This window comes from Podarcis bocagei (assembly GCF_964188305.1).
Source record: "Podarcis bocagei genome assembly, chromosome: 2".
NCBI classification, from domain to species: domain Eukaryota; kingdom Metazoa; phylum Chordata; class Lepidosauria; order Squamata; family Lacertidae; genus Podarcis; species Podarcis bocagei.
This window is the reverse complement of record NC_138126.1, coordinates 19,573,787-19,590,143: the sequence shown is the minus strand read 5'-3', so window position 1 is coordinate 19,590,143 and position 16,357 is coordinate 19,573,787. Positions and strand designations below refer to the sequence as shown.

At 43.5% G+C, this 16,357-nt stretch overlaps 1 protein-coding gene across 1 annotated transcript in view; it reads left to right on the top strand.

Annotated features, from left to right (window-relative positions):
- The window catches only part of LOC308580858 (nuclear factor 7, brain-like), a 31,522-nt gene extending 16,444 nt beyond the window's left edge, over positions 1–15,078 (top strand). Inside the window, exon 7 of the mRNA XM_081183098.1 lies at positions 14,136–15,078. Coding sequence (XP_081039224.1) covers positions 14,136–14,385 — 250 coding nt within the window. The 3' untranslated portion in view covers positions 14,386–15,078. The remainder of the gene's footprint in view (positions 1–14,135) is intronic.
- Positions 15,079–16,357: the final 1,279 nt, after the last annotated feature.

The following is a 16,357-nucleotide window of genomic DNA, read 5'->3' as shown; positions in this document are numbered from 1 at the left end:
ATTGGCCATTGAACCAGCAGTGTTCCTCCTTAGGTTCTTACGACCTCTCAAGCCAGGGTTGAGGATTGGCACTGTCGGCTGCCTGCCAAGGCCTCCTAGCCCTGGCTGTGCAGCTTCCCCACTTGTGTTCACCTGCTCAGCTTGTGTCCTACTCTTGTGTAGACCCTGGCAGAGACACATGCCCAACTGGCATGTTCTCTCCCTCCTGGTCGATTGGGAGCTTCAAAAGCTTTCTTCAGCCTGAATGTCACAGCGACTGATACCAAGAAGCATCAGCACACCCAAGGATCCACAGAGTATTCACAGTTTGCATAACAGAACTCAGTAGCTCAGCATTTTGGCTAATCTGCGTCTATTTACATATAATATACTCGGAGCATTCTGACTTAGCTCCTTCCTCTTTCTCATCAGACAGCAGAGAGAGAGAGAGAGAGAACAAAGGACAACAGTCCCACTTCACGGAACACAGTAACATAAGCATCCTGTCTCCATCATTTCCCACACTGTGGAATGAAAACATACACCATCATGTGATAGACAACAATCTCATGACTGCAAGCACACAGAGCCGGAATCCCAACAGCCTTCTCCCTTCCACCCTCAGCAACACTGGGCACCTAGGCCCAGAGCGAGAGGGCAAGCAAGTAAGCATGCGGCCGCTGTTGATTCTTTGAGGGGGGTTCATAACTGCCAAGAGTGCTTCAAACGTCTGCGGTGGACGTTATTGATACTATAATCAATATGGGAAAATGTGCAAGTGAAAACGTCCGTCCCCCGTTTCCCCCCCCCCCCCGGCCAACAAGAACCCGGTGAGCTGTAGTTTGTTAAGGATGCTAAGGGTAGTTAGGAGACCCTTAACGAACTACGATGCTAAATTCAAGGATATCCAGAGCACCAGTCTCCCCCAACAGATAGCTGTCTTATCTTCCATGACTCTTGGGACAGCTCTGTCGATAAAGCACGAGTCTCTTAATCACAGGTTCGTGTGTTCAAGCCCCATACTGGGCAAAGGATTCCAGGACTTTTTTCTTTCTTTCAAAAACCAGCACTGGTTCTCTGCTTGAAATCCTTCACCAAGTATCTACCACCCCTCTAAGTACAACTGGCTCCATTGCTGAACTGCTGTTGCAATTGATCAAGAGGGTTCTCCCCCTGGTTCTCCTTGGTGACCTTGCCTTATTTGAGAAAAATGATCTCTACGAAATGGACAGCCGGCTCGCTGGCCAGAGCAACGGAATGTTGCCAAATGCAAACGGAGACAGGGCTCCTGCGCCTTTAAAAGTTCCCTCGAAGAAGGAATTTCACACGCTTCACCTGCTGGGCTGGTGGAAGGGGCTATTAATTAAGAGCACAAGGGGCCTCTGCTTCAGCTGGTCGTGCGCGCTCTTGGCTACTCCAGTTCCCTTTGCGTTATTGCACTCCCCGCACCTCTTTCCGGAGAAAGAAGACTCGAAAGACTGCGGATCCACTGAGCCGGCGTCGGGCGGGCAGAAGCGCTTCGAAGCAAGGCGCTGCGCGGGTGGGCGCACCTCTTCTTCCCGTTTGAAAGGGCGAGGGGCGCTCGCAGCTGCTCCCGGGGACCATGGCGTCCAACACGGCTGAGGACCTGCTGTGCACAGCCCGATGGGAGAGGGGAAGGTTGGCTGATGGTAAAAGCTGCCTGCTTTGTGCCGCAGGTTAGGAATCTTTCCCCAAAGTGGGTCTTGAACCCACAACACTGAGATTAATAATAATAATAATAATAATAATAATAATAATAATAATAATAATAATAATAATTTATTAATTGTACCAACTGACTGGGTTGCCCCAGCCACTCTGGCTTCCAATAGAATATAAGAGAACACACCAAACGTCAGACATTATAGGACTACGGGCTGCTGGCTTGGGTTTGTGGTGTTTTTTTGTTTTGTTTTTAATGTGAGCTTCTGAGTTCTTTGTAGAACTCGTAAGCCACCTTGGGAATTATTAGATGGGAAGGTGAGGTATTAGCCTTTAAAATTACAATGGTATCTCAGATTAAGAACTTAATTTGTTCCGGAGGTCCGTTCTTAACCTGAAACTGTTCTTAACCTGAGGTACCACTTTAGCTAATGGGGCCTCCCACTGCTGCCGCACGATTTCTGTTCTCATCCTGAAGCAAAGTTCTTAACCCGAGGTACTATTTCTGGGTTAGCAGAGTCTGTAACCTGAAGCTTCTGTAACCCGAGGTACCACTGTTATGTGTTTGTTTTTTCCTGTTATAAGTAGCACTTTTGCCCTAGGGGAAGGGAACACTGTTTTGTGAATCCAGAAGTCCTCCCTCCAAAGTCTTTCCCTTTTTTTCATATATATTTTTATTAGTTTTACATAAAAGTTGTACACAACAAACATAACATTTTCAAAAAGAGCTGTTGGACAGTGGAATTTGCTGCCAAGGAGTGTGGTAGAGTCTCCTTCTTTGGAGGTCTTTAAGCAGAGGCTTGACAACCATATGTCAGGAGTGCTCTGATGGTGTTTCCTGCTTGGCAGGGGGTTGGACTCGATGGCCCTTGTGGTCTCTTCCAACTCTATGATTCTATGAACTCTTCTTCTTCACCTGTGCTTCGAAATGCCTCGAGGATCCAAGTGTCTCTGAACTATGAAGGGGGCTAGGTGTTGTTTTCTAATGCCAATAATGGGTTCCAGTTCTCTACGGACAGGAGACCTTTTTGGAGACATGCATCTCCAAAAGGATCGTGCAAGGGAACTGGGTGTGGAGAGTGCAGCTGAATGAGGCACAACTGTGAGCAGCGAGAAAATGATGACCCCCGTGAATCTGATTTCTTTGACGGCTCCGCCCTTTCCAGCAATGCAGAAGTGAACCTGAAAGCAGAATCGCTCTGCGCCTTTTCCCTCAAGCGGCGCCTTGCGCAAAAGTGCCTTAGGGCCAGCGCGCTCGCAGGCGACCATCCTGCCGCCCCTGGGATCATGGCTTCCAGCCTGGTGGACGATCTGGTGTGCTCCGTCTGCCTCTCCCTCTTCCGCGATCCCCACGTACTGGATTGCGGCCACAACTTCTGCCTGGATTGCCTGAAGAGCTGCGCGCGCGATGGCTTGGGCAGAGGGATTTGCCCGGAGTGCCGCTGCCCTTTCAGACTGCGGGAGGTCAGGCGCCACAGGGTTCTGGACAACCTCGCGGAAAAAGCGCGCAAGCTCCAGCTGGACGAGGAGCCCCAGGCGAAGGCCAGCTCAGCGGGCTCCTGCGAGGAGCACGAGGAGCCGCTCAAGCTCTTCTGTCGCCAGGATCGCGTCCCCATCTGCGTGATCTGCCGGGATCAGCCCGCGCACCGGGGCCACGAGTTCCTGCCGACCAAAGATGCTGTGAAATGCGCGCAGGTCAGTGGCAAGATTTCTGCTTTGGGGTTGAGTGAGCTTGGGGGACGGACGGTGGGTGATCTTAATGTGAGGACAGCCTTACAAAACCACAGGCTCGGTTTGACCTCGTTCAGCCCAGGCAGGCAAAGTGGTTTGCAAGGGATGTTGGCTCAGAAAAATCAGACCAGGAATTCACAACCGCGCAGGTCTGCCAAGGATTCTAACAGGCATACCAGATATACCAGAGAATCTAAATGAGAATATTAGAACCAAAGTGATAAAAGAACTAGCAACTTGGTTAGATAAGAAAGAGGACGAGATAAGCTACCAGTTAGTAAATATTTTCCGAATAAGGTCAAAATCGATCAAAGTTAAAAAGAAAAAACTGCCAGGAGACGTAATTGCTATGTTCAATTCGTTAGAGATAAGAAATGATATATTGAAACAGAACCACACCAAAAGGTTGTTTATTGAAGGAATCCCAATTATTATCTTTAAAGAAATCCCTTCAAGATTTCTTCGAAGGAGAGACCCATATAAAAAAATGACAAGTCAATTGAAGAAAAACGGGATCTTGTACAGATGGGAGTTCCCGGAAGGCATTTCGTTCTATTTTAAGGAAAAAAGGTTTAAATTGTCTTCCACTTTAGAACTCCAGAAATTTGTAAGGAGATACGAGAAGGACTTTGGAAAGTTGGAGGGAGAGGAGGAAAGGGGGGAACAGCTGAGAGACGAAGAGGGAGAAGGGTGTGAGGAAGAGGAAAGAGAGGAGAATTCAGTAGAAGAAAGCGAGGAAGAACAAAGGGAAGACAAGGAACAGTAGTTCCTACCTAGATTAGAGATTAGTTAGTGTAACATAATAGATGGCTCTAAAAGCACTAAGTTGGAATGTGAATGGGTTGAACAACAAAAATAAAAGGAATCAGATTACGCATGTATTATTGAAAAAGAACTGGGATTTAATCTGCTTACAAGAGACGCATGTAATAAACAAACATAAAAGGGTATTAAGTAATAAGAGATTAGGATTGGATTTTGTGACCTCGGACAAGGTCAAGAAAAGAGGGGTAATACTATACATTAAGGAAAAATTCAATCCACAATTACTGTACAAAGATGAACAAGGGAGAGTGGTTGTAATTCAGATGGTGTTCCAGGGGGAAAAAATAATTGTGGCTGGAATATATGCACCAAATGATAAAAAATCTGCTTTCTTCTTTGAATTAGGTAATATACTGATGGAATGGATGGATCAAAAAATGATATTGATGGGTGACTTTAATGGAGTGGTGTCCCCAAATTTAGATAAACTAACAAAAAGACAGGAGATGAAAGATGGCAAGCTACCCCGATCTTTTTTTGACATGGTAAATAATCTGGGCTTAATTGATGCATGGAGACTTAAGAACCCCGCTACGAAACAATTCACTTTTTTCTCAAACCCAAATCAAAGCTGGGGGAGAATAGACAGTATTTGGATTTCGAATGAACTGGTACCGAACTTAACTAAATCTGAAATCCAACCACGAGTTATATCCGACCACAACGCGGTTACTATTGAACTAAAAAGCAAAGATGTTAAAGTAGGTAGATGGAGAATGAATGAATTCCTATTTAATGATCAGAACATCGTAAATAAGGCCATAGAAACAATTGAAGAATACTTTAAGTGGAATTTAAATGGAGAAACCCCAATAGAGACTGTGTGGGATGCAGGAAAGGCGGTTATGAGGGGATTCTTGATTCAGAAAAACAGTCAATTAAGAAAAGAAAAAGAGACAAAGAAAGAAGAGACTTTACTACAGATTATGGAAAATGAAAGAAAACTGACTATTAACCCTAACGATGAGACTACAAAACAGAATCTAAAAATTTTACAAGCCAAATTCTCCACAATAATAAACCAAGAGATAGAGTGGAAAATTAAATCATTGAATCAAAAGAGCTTTGAATCCGCAAATAAGATAGGGAAGTATTTAGCCTGGCAAATAAGAGAAAGGAAGAAACAAAATGCGATTAGTAAAATAAGAGAAGGAGAAAGAATTGTGGAAGAACCTAAGGAAATAAAAAAGATATTTCAAAAATTCTACAAGGATTTATATAAAAGAGGAAACGAAAAAGAACAAGAAATAGACCAATACTTACAAAAATACCACCTAAAGCAAATCCCAAAAGAGGAAAAAGAGATATTAGATCAGAAAATCAGCCAAGAAGAGATAAAGAAGGCAATAAAAAAGATGAAAGCGGGGAAAGCGCCGGGGCCGGACGGCCTTTCGGCCAAATATTATAAAACGTTAAGTAATCAAATATCCCCAGTGCTAGGCGAGGTGATGAATAACATATTGAGGGAAGGAAAGTTGCCAAACACCTGGAAGGAAGCATATATTACATTGATTCCTAAAAAAGATGTAGATAATTTGGAAGTGAAGAATTACAGGCCAATATCATTATTAAATAATGATTATAAATTATTCGCAGACATAATGGCGGAAAGATTAAAAAAGGTTTTGATTAATAAAATACATAAAGATCAAACAGGCTTCCTTCCAGGGAGACAACTACGGGATAATGTAAGAAACCTGATAGATATTATTGAATACTTGGATATGAAAATAGACAGACAGGCCGCTCTGGTTTTCATAGATGCCGAAAAGGCATTTGACAATATCTCGTGGGATTTCCTAAGGAAAAGTCTAGAAATGATGGGAATAGGGGAAAATTTTAGAAGAGGAATAGAAACAATATATAAGGAGCAGAAAGCAAAATTGGTAATAAATAACACCACTACGGAATATCTGAACATTTACAAAGGAACTAGACAAGGTTGCCCCCTATACCCTTTATTATTTATAATAGTACTGGAAATTCTCAATGAGAGACTGAGGGAGGCAACAGAAGTGAAAGGAATCAAGGTGGGAAAAAGGGAATTTAAAATTAAAGCATTTGCGGATGATATCGTACTGACCCTAGAAGATCCAAAGGAGAGTGTTAAAGAAGCCTTACAAAAAATAGAGGAATTCGGGGGTGTGGCAGGACTCAAAGTAAATAAGACCAAAACTAAAATGCTGGTTAAAAATTTAAATAAGGAAGAGACGACAGAACTAGAACGAAAGGTGGAAATTATGGCAGTTAAAAAAGTGAAATATCTTGGAGTGTGGATTACGGCCAAAAACTTAAATTTATATAAGGACAATTATGAGGTCACCTGGAGGAATATAAAGAAAGATATGGAAATTTGGGGGAGGATGAAACTTTCCTTTTTGGGGAGGATAGCTGTGGTCAAAATGAACATCTTGCCTAGAATGCTGTTCTTATATCAAACTATACCAGTACTTAAAGGTCTAAAACAATGTAAAGAATGGCAGAAAGCCCTGGCGAGATACATCTGGCAGGGAAAAAGACCACGGATAAAAATGAAAATATTGATTGACAAAAAGGAAAGAGGGGGTTTTTCACTACCAGATCTGAGTATTTACTATGAAGCAGCATGTCTACTTTGGGTAAAGGATTGGATAAAATTGGAGAACAGAGATTTGCTGGACCTGGAAGGTTTCAACAACCGGTACGGGTGGCATGCATACCTCTGGTATGGGAAGGTGAAGGTCCATAGGGGCTTCCTAAACCATATCTTTAGGGGACCGTTATACCAGGTTTGGGAGAGAAATAAAAACCTCCTTGAAAGAAAGACACCCTGGTGGATCTCACCAATAGAGGTATCAACAATTAAGAAGACTAATATGGAAGGGGAAAATGCCACATACGAAGATTTGGTAAGAAAAACAGAACAAGGGCTCAAACTTAAACCTTATGAAGAGATAAAACATTTATTTACTAGTTGGCTACAATATCATGAGGTGAATGATCTGCTGAAGGAGGATAAGAGGAAAACAGGCTTTGATGACAAAAAATCAAGATTTAACATAGAGATAGTAGAAGGAAAGAACAAAACATTATCTAAAATATACGATATGCTGTTGGAATGGTACACAGGGGATGAGGAGGTGAAAGAGGCAACGATTAAATGGGCAATTGACTTTGGCTATAATATAGACTATGAGAGGTGGCGGGAATTGTGGAACAGTAATATTAAGTTTACGGCTTGTACAGTATTGAGAGAGAATGTCTGGAAGATGATATATAGATGGTATCTCACACCGGCGAAGTTGGCCAAAATGTATAGATTAAAGAATAAGACATGCTGGAAATGTGGCGAAGTGGGGGGAGACCTTTATCATATGTGGTGGTTATGCAGCAAGGTGAAGGCCTTTTGGGAATTAATTTATAATGAGCTTAAAAAAATATTAAAATATACCTTTCCCAAGAGACCTGAGGCCTTTCTGTTGGGTATAATGGGCAAAGAAATAAAAAGCGAGGACAAAATAATATTCCTCTACGCCACCACAGCCGCAAGAATTCTGCTGGCACAAAATTGGAAGTCGGAGGCTATACCTGGCATAAGTGACTGGCAGATTAAAATGGTAAATTACGCCGAGCTGGATAGACTAACAGGCAGGTTACGTGACCAAGATGAACAGAAATTCAAGAAAAATTGGAGTAAATTTTGGAATTATATTGGAACAGATTTATAAGATGATCTGGCGGGGAGAGAAAAACTCTATCAGCGACAATCTTAAGATTAAAAATAAATACGCAACCATGGAATTTATTAGAAACCTACCAAAAGGGTGGAGGGAAGTCAAAGACCTGACAGAGTACAAAACAGTTTCTATCTGTATGATTTTCTATGTTTAATTTCTGTGTGTATAAAATGGGAAATGGGAACAACAACTTATGTAATGGTTAATTTGCTTGATATGTAAACTTGTTTGTTTATTTATTTTTTTTGTTTTTTATTAAATACGAATAAAAATTTAATGCACAAAAAAAAAAAAAAAAAGGATTCTAACAGGCTTTGAAAACGTAGTTTTTCCGCTGCTTCAGAGCTGCGACAGCTTCACTGCTGCTTAACTGATCGTGTTAGGGTAGTCCTTTTTTTATATATAAAAAAGGTACATATAAAAGTACATATAAAAAGTACGTATAAAATAATTTTTATTATAAAAATCTCATATAAGCCACATTTTATCAATACCAAATTACAATTAAAATATCAATCAATTAAAAAGCCAATTACAGACGCTTCAGGTTGCATTTTTTCGTACTGGAACAGGTTACTTCCGGGTTTCGGCAGTCGCGCATGCGCAGGAGGATTAAATCACGCTTTGTGCATGCCCAGAAGCGCTGGATTGCAACCCGCGCATGCGCAGAAGCGCCGCTGCATGTTGCAAACATGTATCCCACACGGATCACGTTTGCAACCTGAGCGTCCACTGTAATTCTGCTTCCTTTCAGTCTTAATCATAATCCTTTATACTGAGGGAAGAATTAAGTAACCCTGCTCCTGCCAACCTAGCAGTTTGAAAGCACGTCACAGTGCAAGTAGATAAATAGGTACCGCTCCGGCGGGAAGGTAAACGGCATTGCCGTGTGGTGCTCTGGTTCACCAGAAGCGGCTTAGTCATGCTGGCCACATGACCCGGAAGCTGCACGCCGGCTCCCTCGGCCAATAAAGCGAGATGAGCACCGCAACCCCAGAGTCTGTCACGACTGGACCTAATGGTCAGGGGTCCTTTACCTTTACTGCTCTAAGAAGAGCAGAAGATATTGTAAGAGCCACCCCAACTCATGGTGGGTGAGTCACCAGGGTTGGGCTAACTCGAGTTACCAGAATAGTGCAGGAATTAGGAACTGAGGACTGAACTGCTTGCCTCAGCAGTCCTTGACACCAAAAAGCAGTCTGAACATCTGCAGGCTGAAGCCACAAGACAACGCCTTCTTGCCTCATCAGAAATTGCAGAAGTCAGCAGAAAGGGAAGGGAGACTGCCGTCTGCTTGCTTGCAAAATTGTGTGATCACACTCTGCACATGCTCTGGTGCCATGGAGGTTTGTTTGTGACATGGTATCAAAAGCAGCTCCAATCTGAGTTCAGGGCCCAGCCTTTGAGAGTTATTTTGCTGAAGCCAGCTGCGCAGCTTAATAAAGCAAGACTTTTCTCAAAGAACCCGTGTCCGTCTCATTAACTGGGGAAAAACCTGCAACAATGCAATAGCTACAACGTATTTAACTTCCATTCATATTAATACATTTAATAATTTATATTTCTGCAAGTGAAGTTCTGTGTCCTTTATTATTCCTGTGCGTGATATTTATTTTAGATTTGTGTTCCTTTGTTTTGTACATATTGTTTCTTGTTTGTCCTTATAAAACTTTATATCCAGCGCTTTTTTTTCCTGGGGGGGACCCAGGGGTATGCACACCTCTAAACAGTTTGTGAATCTTTGTACTTTTGTCCATTTGCTTTAGTTATTTTCCCCTGATATGAACTATAAAATGATGATTTTCTTGAGTCATCAAGAACCCTAAACATTTTTCAAGGGGGGAAAAGCACTGCTTATCGTATTTTTTGCTCTATAAGACTCACTTTTTCCCTCCTAAAAAGTAAGGGGAAATGTCTGTGCATCTTATGGAGCGAATGCAGGCTGCGCAGCTATCCCAGAAGCCAGAACAGCAAGAGGGATTGCTGCTTTCACTGCGCAGTGATCCCTCTTGCTGTTCTGGCTTCTGAGATTCAGAATATATTTTTTCTTGTTTTCCTCCTCCAAAAACTAGGTGCGTCTTATGGTCTGGTGCATCTTATAGAGTGAAAAATACGGTATATCTTCATTCTCCCTGGTCTCCATCATGCCCTACGCAGCACCTCTGTTGTGCTAAGGTGGTCCTAGCCTTGGCGCCACCTGGTGGAGCTAAGCAGCAGTTCCACCTGGCCACATATTCCTCCATGCTTTTGAAGCCTTCCTTCCTTCCTTCCTTCCTTCCTTCCTTCCTTCCTTCCTTCCTTCTTAACCTCTGTTGATTTCTCTGCTGCACAGATGGAGCTGAAGCCATACCTAAAGCCTCTGAAGGAGCGTCTAAAGGAGGCCAAAGAGGAGAAAATACACCAGAAGGAGGCAATTGGAGAGCTAAAGGTAAAGGAAAAACAGTAAGGGATTGTGGAACTCCGCTTCCCCACACTTTTTGTGGTTTAAAGAGCATGCATTAATGTCCTTGTTTATAGCCTGCCCTTGAAATCCACTGTTGCCTACAATAAAGTACAGAAAGCACAATAGAACAACTAATGCATTACAATTGTTTGTTTGTTTGTTTGTTTGTTTGTTTGTTTGTTTGTTTGTTTACACCCCGCCCACTCTGGGTGGCTCCGACCAGAGTATTAAAAACACGATAAAAGATCAAACATTAAAAACTTCCCTAAACAGGGCTGCCTTCAGATGTCTTCTAAAAGTCAGATAGTTGTTTGTTTATTTGACATCTGATGGGAGGGCCACCACCGAGAAGGCCCTCTGACTGGTTCCATGTAGCTTCACTTCTTGCAGTGAGCGAACTGCCAGAAGGCCCTCAGTGCTGGACCTCTGTGTCCGGGCTGGATGAAAGGGGTGGAGACACTCCTTCAGGTATACTGGGCCGAGGCCATTTGGGGCCTTAAAGGTCAGCACCAACACTTTGAATTATGTTCGGAAATAAGCCAAAAACAAACAAACCTGAAATCTATGAAGACAACCTGAAAATGGTATCGAAAGAGTGCAGGTGAAGCAGATCAGCATAAGCTTGGCCTGGGAAATTTTTAAAAAGGTCTTCATCTGGCACTGGAAAGACACTGGACTCTAGGTGCCAGGACCAGGCAAGCTTTTGTGGGGAAGTGTGTCAAAGCCAGGGCACCACCACTGAAAAGACCCTGTTCCTGATAATCACAAGGTGCCCTGGATCTCAGGCTGTGAAGGTTAAATTTCCATTTTTATGTTTCATAATATCCAGGCACAAGTTCTCCTGAGTAATACCGCCAGATGGGCGGGGTATAAATTAATTATCATCATCATCATCATTATTACTTTCCATAGGAACTTTTCTAATTCAAAATCTTCTTGATGGGACAAATCACCCTTTTGTTATGTTTGATTTTTCTTGCCTTGAATGCATATCTGCTTTGTTTCTCGCTAACACTAAAAATGAAATTAATTTGTGTGTGTGTGTGTGTGTGTGTGTGTTTTTCTCCCCACCACTTGCAGAGTTGTACCGAAGATATCGCAAATCACATTTCCACAGGATTTGAATCCCTTCACCAGATCTTGGATGAGAAGGAGAAGGCTATTATGAGGACGGTCCAGGAGAAGAGGAAGAAGAACTGGGTGGAAATGCAAGATGCCTTTTCGACCCTGAAAAACGAGGTTTCTTCCCTGACTGAGATTATTAACAAGGTTAAAGCAGCGTTAGAAAGTACAGACCACGTGGCCTTTCTGAAGGTGAGACCAACTCTGATCAGAGGCATACCTGCAAAACACCATGCGGTCCAGTGGATGTGTGTGGTGATGTAGGACTGAAAGTTCTTGGCCAAATAACAATATCCGATTCAATATAGCTAGACTAGATCTGGTTTAATATGGCTGCAGTTCCCAGAATTCATTGGGAAGAGAGGTTGATTGTTAAACTGCTTTGTGAGAGGCATAGGAGACTCTTAACAATTCTTCCAACTCGGGTGTTGGGCTCCATCCACAACAGCACTGTGGGTGGGATTCAATGAATGAGTCCCACTCCTGGAAGCCCGGGACGCGGGTGGCGCTGTGGGTTAAACCACAGAGCCTAGGACTTGCCGATCAGAAGGCTGGTGGTTCGAATCCCCACAATGGGGTGAGCTCCCGTTGCTCGGTCCCTGCTCCTGCCAACCTAGCAGTTCAAAAGCACGTCAAAGTGCAAGTAGATAAATAGGTACTGCTCCAGCAGGAAGGTAAACGGCGTTTCTGTGCGCTGCTCTGGTTTGCCAGAAGCAGCTTAGTCATGCTGGCAACATGACCCAGAAGCTTTACGCCTGCTCCCTCGGCCAGTAAAGTGAGAGGAGCACCGCTACCCCAGAGTCATCCGCAACTGGACCTAATGGTCAGGGGTCCCTTTACCTTTACCTGGAAGCTCAGATAAGGACTCTTGCTGGTGCAAGAGGGCTTTCTCCCATGCGCCCTCTAAAAATGACTTGGGTGGTCAGGGGGAACCCCGGAATAGCACATGGGAGAAGGGGAGGGCAGATCGTTTATCTGTCACGCTAAAATGCTTGCGCTGATGGAACTGTCGCCTTAGCACAATGTTGAATTCTTCCTTGTGCCTATCTGTTTGCTAGTGCCAAAATTGTTTGGCTCCTTGAGAGCGAAGCGGGGGGTGGGGAGGCAGACGGAAACCTCTTGGAGGGTCGATGAGGCCCACACACTGAGATTAGATATAAGTACAGGAGTCCCAGATCATGAAGGTAAAAAATCAACCCTTTGAACTGAGTCCAGAAACCGAATGGAAGCCAGAGAAGGCAAGAGAATGAGGTGCTTATACCATCCGAACGCAGCAGACATTCTTGTCCGCACATTCCAGTTGTTTCCAGACCACCTTTAAGGGCATGTCCACGTATGAGGCACTTGACTACAGAAACCCAAAAAGGATGTCGCCAAACTCTGGATCACTTCTTGCCAAACCGTGAGGAGTTCCTTGCCAAAACTAGGGTCTCTTTTTACTATTTTCAGTTTACCCTTTTTTGCCAGTTAGATGTTGTTTGAGGAAATAATAACAATAGCCATATTTTATGGTGGTGATGGTGACCTGGCTGCCACATTTATTTCTTAATTATTTTCTTTAGAGCACTTGTACCCAGCTCTTCAGCCAAGAAGGCTCCCAGAGGAGTTTACATAGTCAAAACAAAACAGTCCCTACCCACAACACACAAGGAAAAAGGGATAGGGAGGGAAGAGGAGAATAAAAAGCAAAACGCAGACGCCTATTTCCGAACGGTTGTTCCTATAATGACCAGCTGGCACAGTTCCGGGGCAGGAGGTTCTGGGTGGAGCTGGGCTTCCAGCAAATCTTCCAATGTCTCCTGCTGAGGCAGTCTGATCGAACAGCTGCTCCCAGATGACATCTGAAGCGAGAGGAAGCCCTTTCTAGTCATTGTTTCTAATTGATTGTGAAGACGCTGTAAATCAAGACACTAAACTTGTTTATCTTTCATGTAGGACTTCCAGGAGCTGATGCAGCAGTAAGTGTCTGGAATTCATTCTTGCGTGGCACCTCTGTGGTTCCCTTCTTTGACATGCCTTGTGTCTTTGGTTTCACCTGGTGGCAGGTGTGGGGGTGTGGCTTCTTCAGCCCAAGAGCAACATTCATTTTGGGGCAACCGTCTGTGGCCACATCCCAGTGACAGGCAGAGCCAGAGGCAAAATCGGACAGGGCAGCAATAAATGCAAAATGACCTCCAGGGCTGAGGTTTCCCACCTGTGGTTTGGCCCCTCAGTCCTCATCCCCAAAAGAACACAGCTCAGTTTTTTAAAAAGACCATTTTACTGCATTCACATTACTCCCCCATCTACATAAGTCTATGGTGTGGAAGCATTGCTTTTCCACAATCGGGTGGGCATGAAATTAAAATGGCGGCTCCCTGCAGCACTTAACATAGCTCTAACATAATGTCAAGTACCTTCCACCTGGCCGAAAGCCTCCTTTCAAATTTATTCTGATGGAACACCTGTCAAGCCACAAACGTTGATCATCCAGTTTGCTCTTGCTTAGTTGAAAAATGTGGTTTCTCTTTGAAAGTTAGTGGCTTCTCCAACCAGTTGTAGGACTTGCCACAGATCAGCCTGGCCTCATTTTTGGGGCGGGGGGCAGTGGGGCAGATCATCCCTTCCCAGTAAACAGGTGCTTCTTGTTTTCTCAGAGCCAAAGACTCAATAGAGGAGGAGGAAAACAAAGATGACAAGAATGCAGCTGAAGAGAAAGATCAGAAGGCTGATGAAGAACAAGGTGAAAGTAGTGAAAATAGTGAAGAGAAGGAGGAGGAATATTCTGGAGACGATGAGAAAAATGTGGTGCCAGTGTTTCCATCTCTCAAGAAATTCAAAGTGGCATTGGATTTTGAAGCTTGGGGGAAACTGTTGCAAGGTATCGAACCCCAGGAAGAGAACTGATCTCATTCTGCATTCTCACACTGTACAGAGTGTACCGTTTTCTCACTCTGCCTTTACGCATTATACTCAGAGGGAGGGAGCTGTACCATACTGCATAGGGCAGTATAAGGGAGAGGATGTCCTAGCTGTGTATTTAGGGGGGAAAGACTTTATGTGGTTTTCAAACATATTTTTTATTAGTTTTCCATTTAATAATATATAATCACATCATTGCTATCCAATTTACCTCTCTGGCTCTTTTGAGCCTATAGACTTCCTTCCCTCCCAGCTCACGGCTTTCAAAGTAAACCTTTATATCATTGCATTTTATACATTTCCCAGTTCTGATTAGCTCATTACAAAAGTCACTGAAATTTATGTTAAAATGAAAAGGGGGGAAATTCTTCACTACGAGTCTTCAGACAACCCTGCTAGTGATGTTAATTGCTTACAGTAATCTTTCAGATATCGTATGAATTTACTCCCGTCCTTTTGGAATACTTGATCTGGCTGGTTTCGGATTCTTCCTGTCAGCTTCGCCAATTCCACAAAGTCCATCATCTGTCACTCTTCTTTTGTTGGCAGAACTTGTTGTTTCCATTTTGGGGCTGAGAGAATTCTTGTCGCTGTTGTTGTGTACATAAACAGTCCTTCGTCTTCCTTTGGTATCTCTCTTTACCCACTGTACCAGAAAATAAAACTTTTGAACTCTCATTCTTGGTCTGGTTATACGTCCATATATTCCCTTGCAAAAAGAAAAAGAAGACCACAGGCTGTTTCTCGGGGCTTTACACCTTGGCGCGCACACCACAGGGCTGTTGTTTAAAGTTCACAAACCAGTTCCGATCCCCAAACCAGGGCCTAGCACGCACACATGTAACCCTGCTGTTACTGCTGCTGTAAACTGTTTATAGTGGTGAGTTGCGGCACCTCTTTTTCTAGAAAAAAGGAGCACTGCACAGCATGTAGTTAAACCAACAGAGTTCCTGATGGGCCTCTTAGAGAAGGTAGTCAATCAATATCAAACAAGCCTTTCATTAGTCCTGATCCTGCAATCATGTGATAATAGAAGCTCCAAGTGTAGCAATTCTTAAACAGAGAATATGTAATGGAAACACACAGAAATGAAAAGTCTATCACTGTTGCATGAACAAAATTAGACAATATGGTCCATTGGTATTGAAAGAGGCAAACAAGCCTTTCAATGGATGATCAAAAAACGTAGAATGGTTCTAACAGGTACATCAATTAGCATAAGATCAGCACTCACTAAGAAGCATAGAAAGCTGATACTGGGGGCTGAATCCTAGAAGATGAAGAAGAGAAGCGTTTGGATTTGATATCCCGCTTTATCACTACCCTAAGGAGTCTCAAAGCGGCTAACGTTCTCCTTTCCCTTCCTCCCCCACAACAAACACTCTGTGAGGTGAGTGGGGCTGAGAGACTTCAGAGAAGTGTGACTGGCCCAAGGTCACCCAGCAGCTGCATGTGGAGGAGCGGAGACACGAACCCGGTTCACCAGATTACGAGTCCACCGCTCTTAGACACTACACCACACTGGCCCCACTACACCACCACAGAGGCATTAAATAGGCCATCCCAAGAGTGCTGAGTCATGTACAAATTCAGGAAATTTAAAGATACAGAATCCAACAATTGATGCAGTGGAAACAAAGTCTAATTCCGTGTTCAAACCCCCAGGATACAGGGATTTGAATAAGAAAATTATTTTAGTTTCTTGTTGGTATAGCAATCTTACGTAATCTCTCCTCATCCCTAGTTGTTTCTGATTTACCCAAAGAACCATATAAAGAAGGTACATGTCTCTCTGCTGTTGTGTCACAAAATGCTCTATGAGTGGTGCATCCATAACCCAATTTCTAATGCGGGAACAATGCTCCCCTATCTGAACGCTGACTGCTCATGTGGTTGATTCAATATAGAGTACGGTAGATTGCACCGGCATCTTCTTAGATATACGACATCTTTAGTC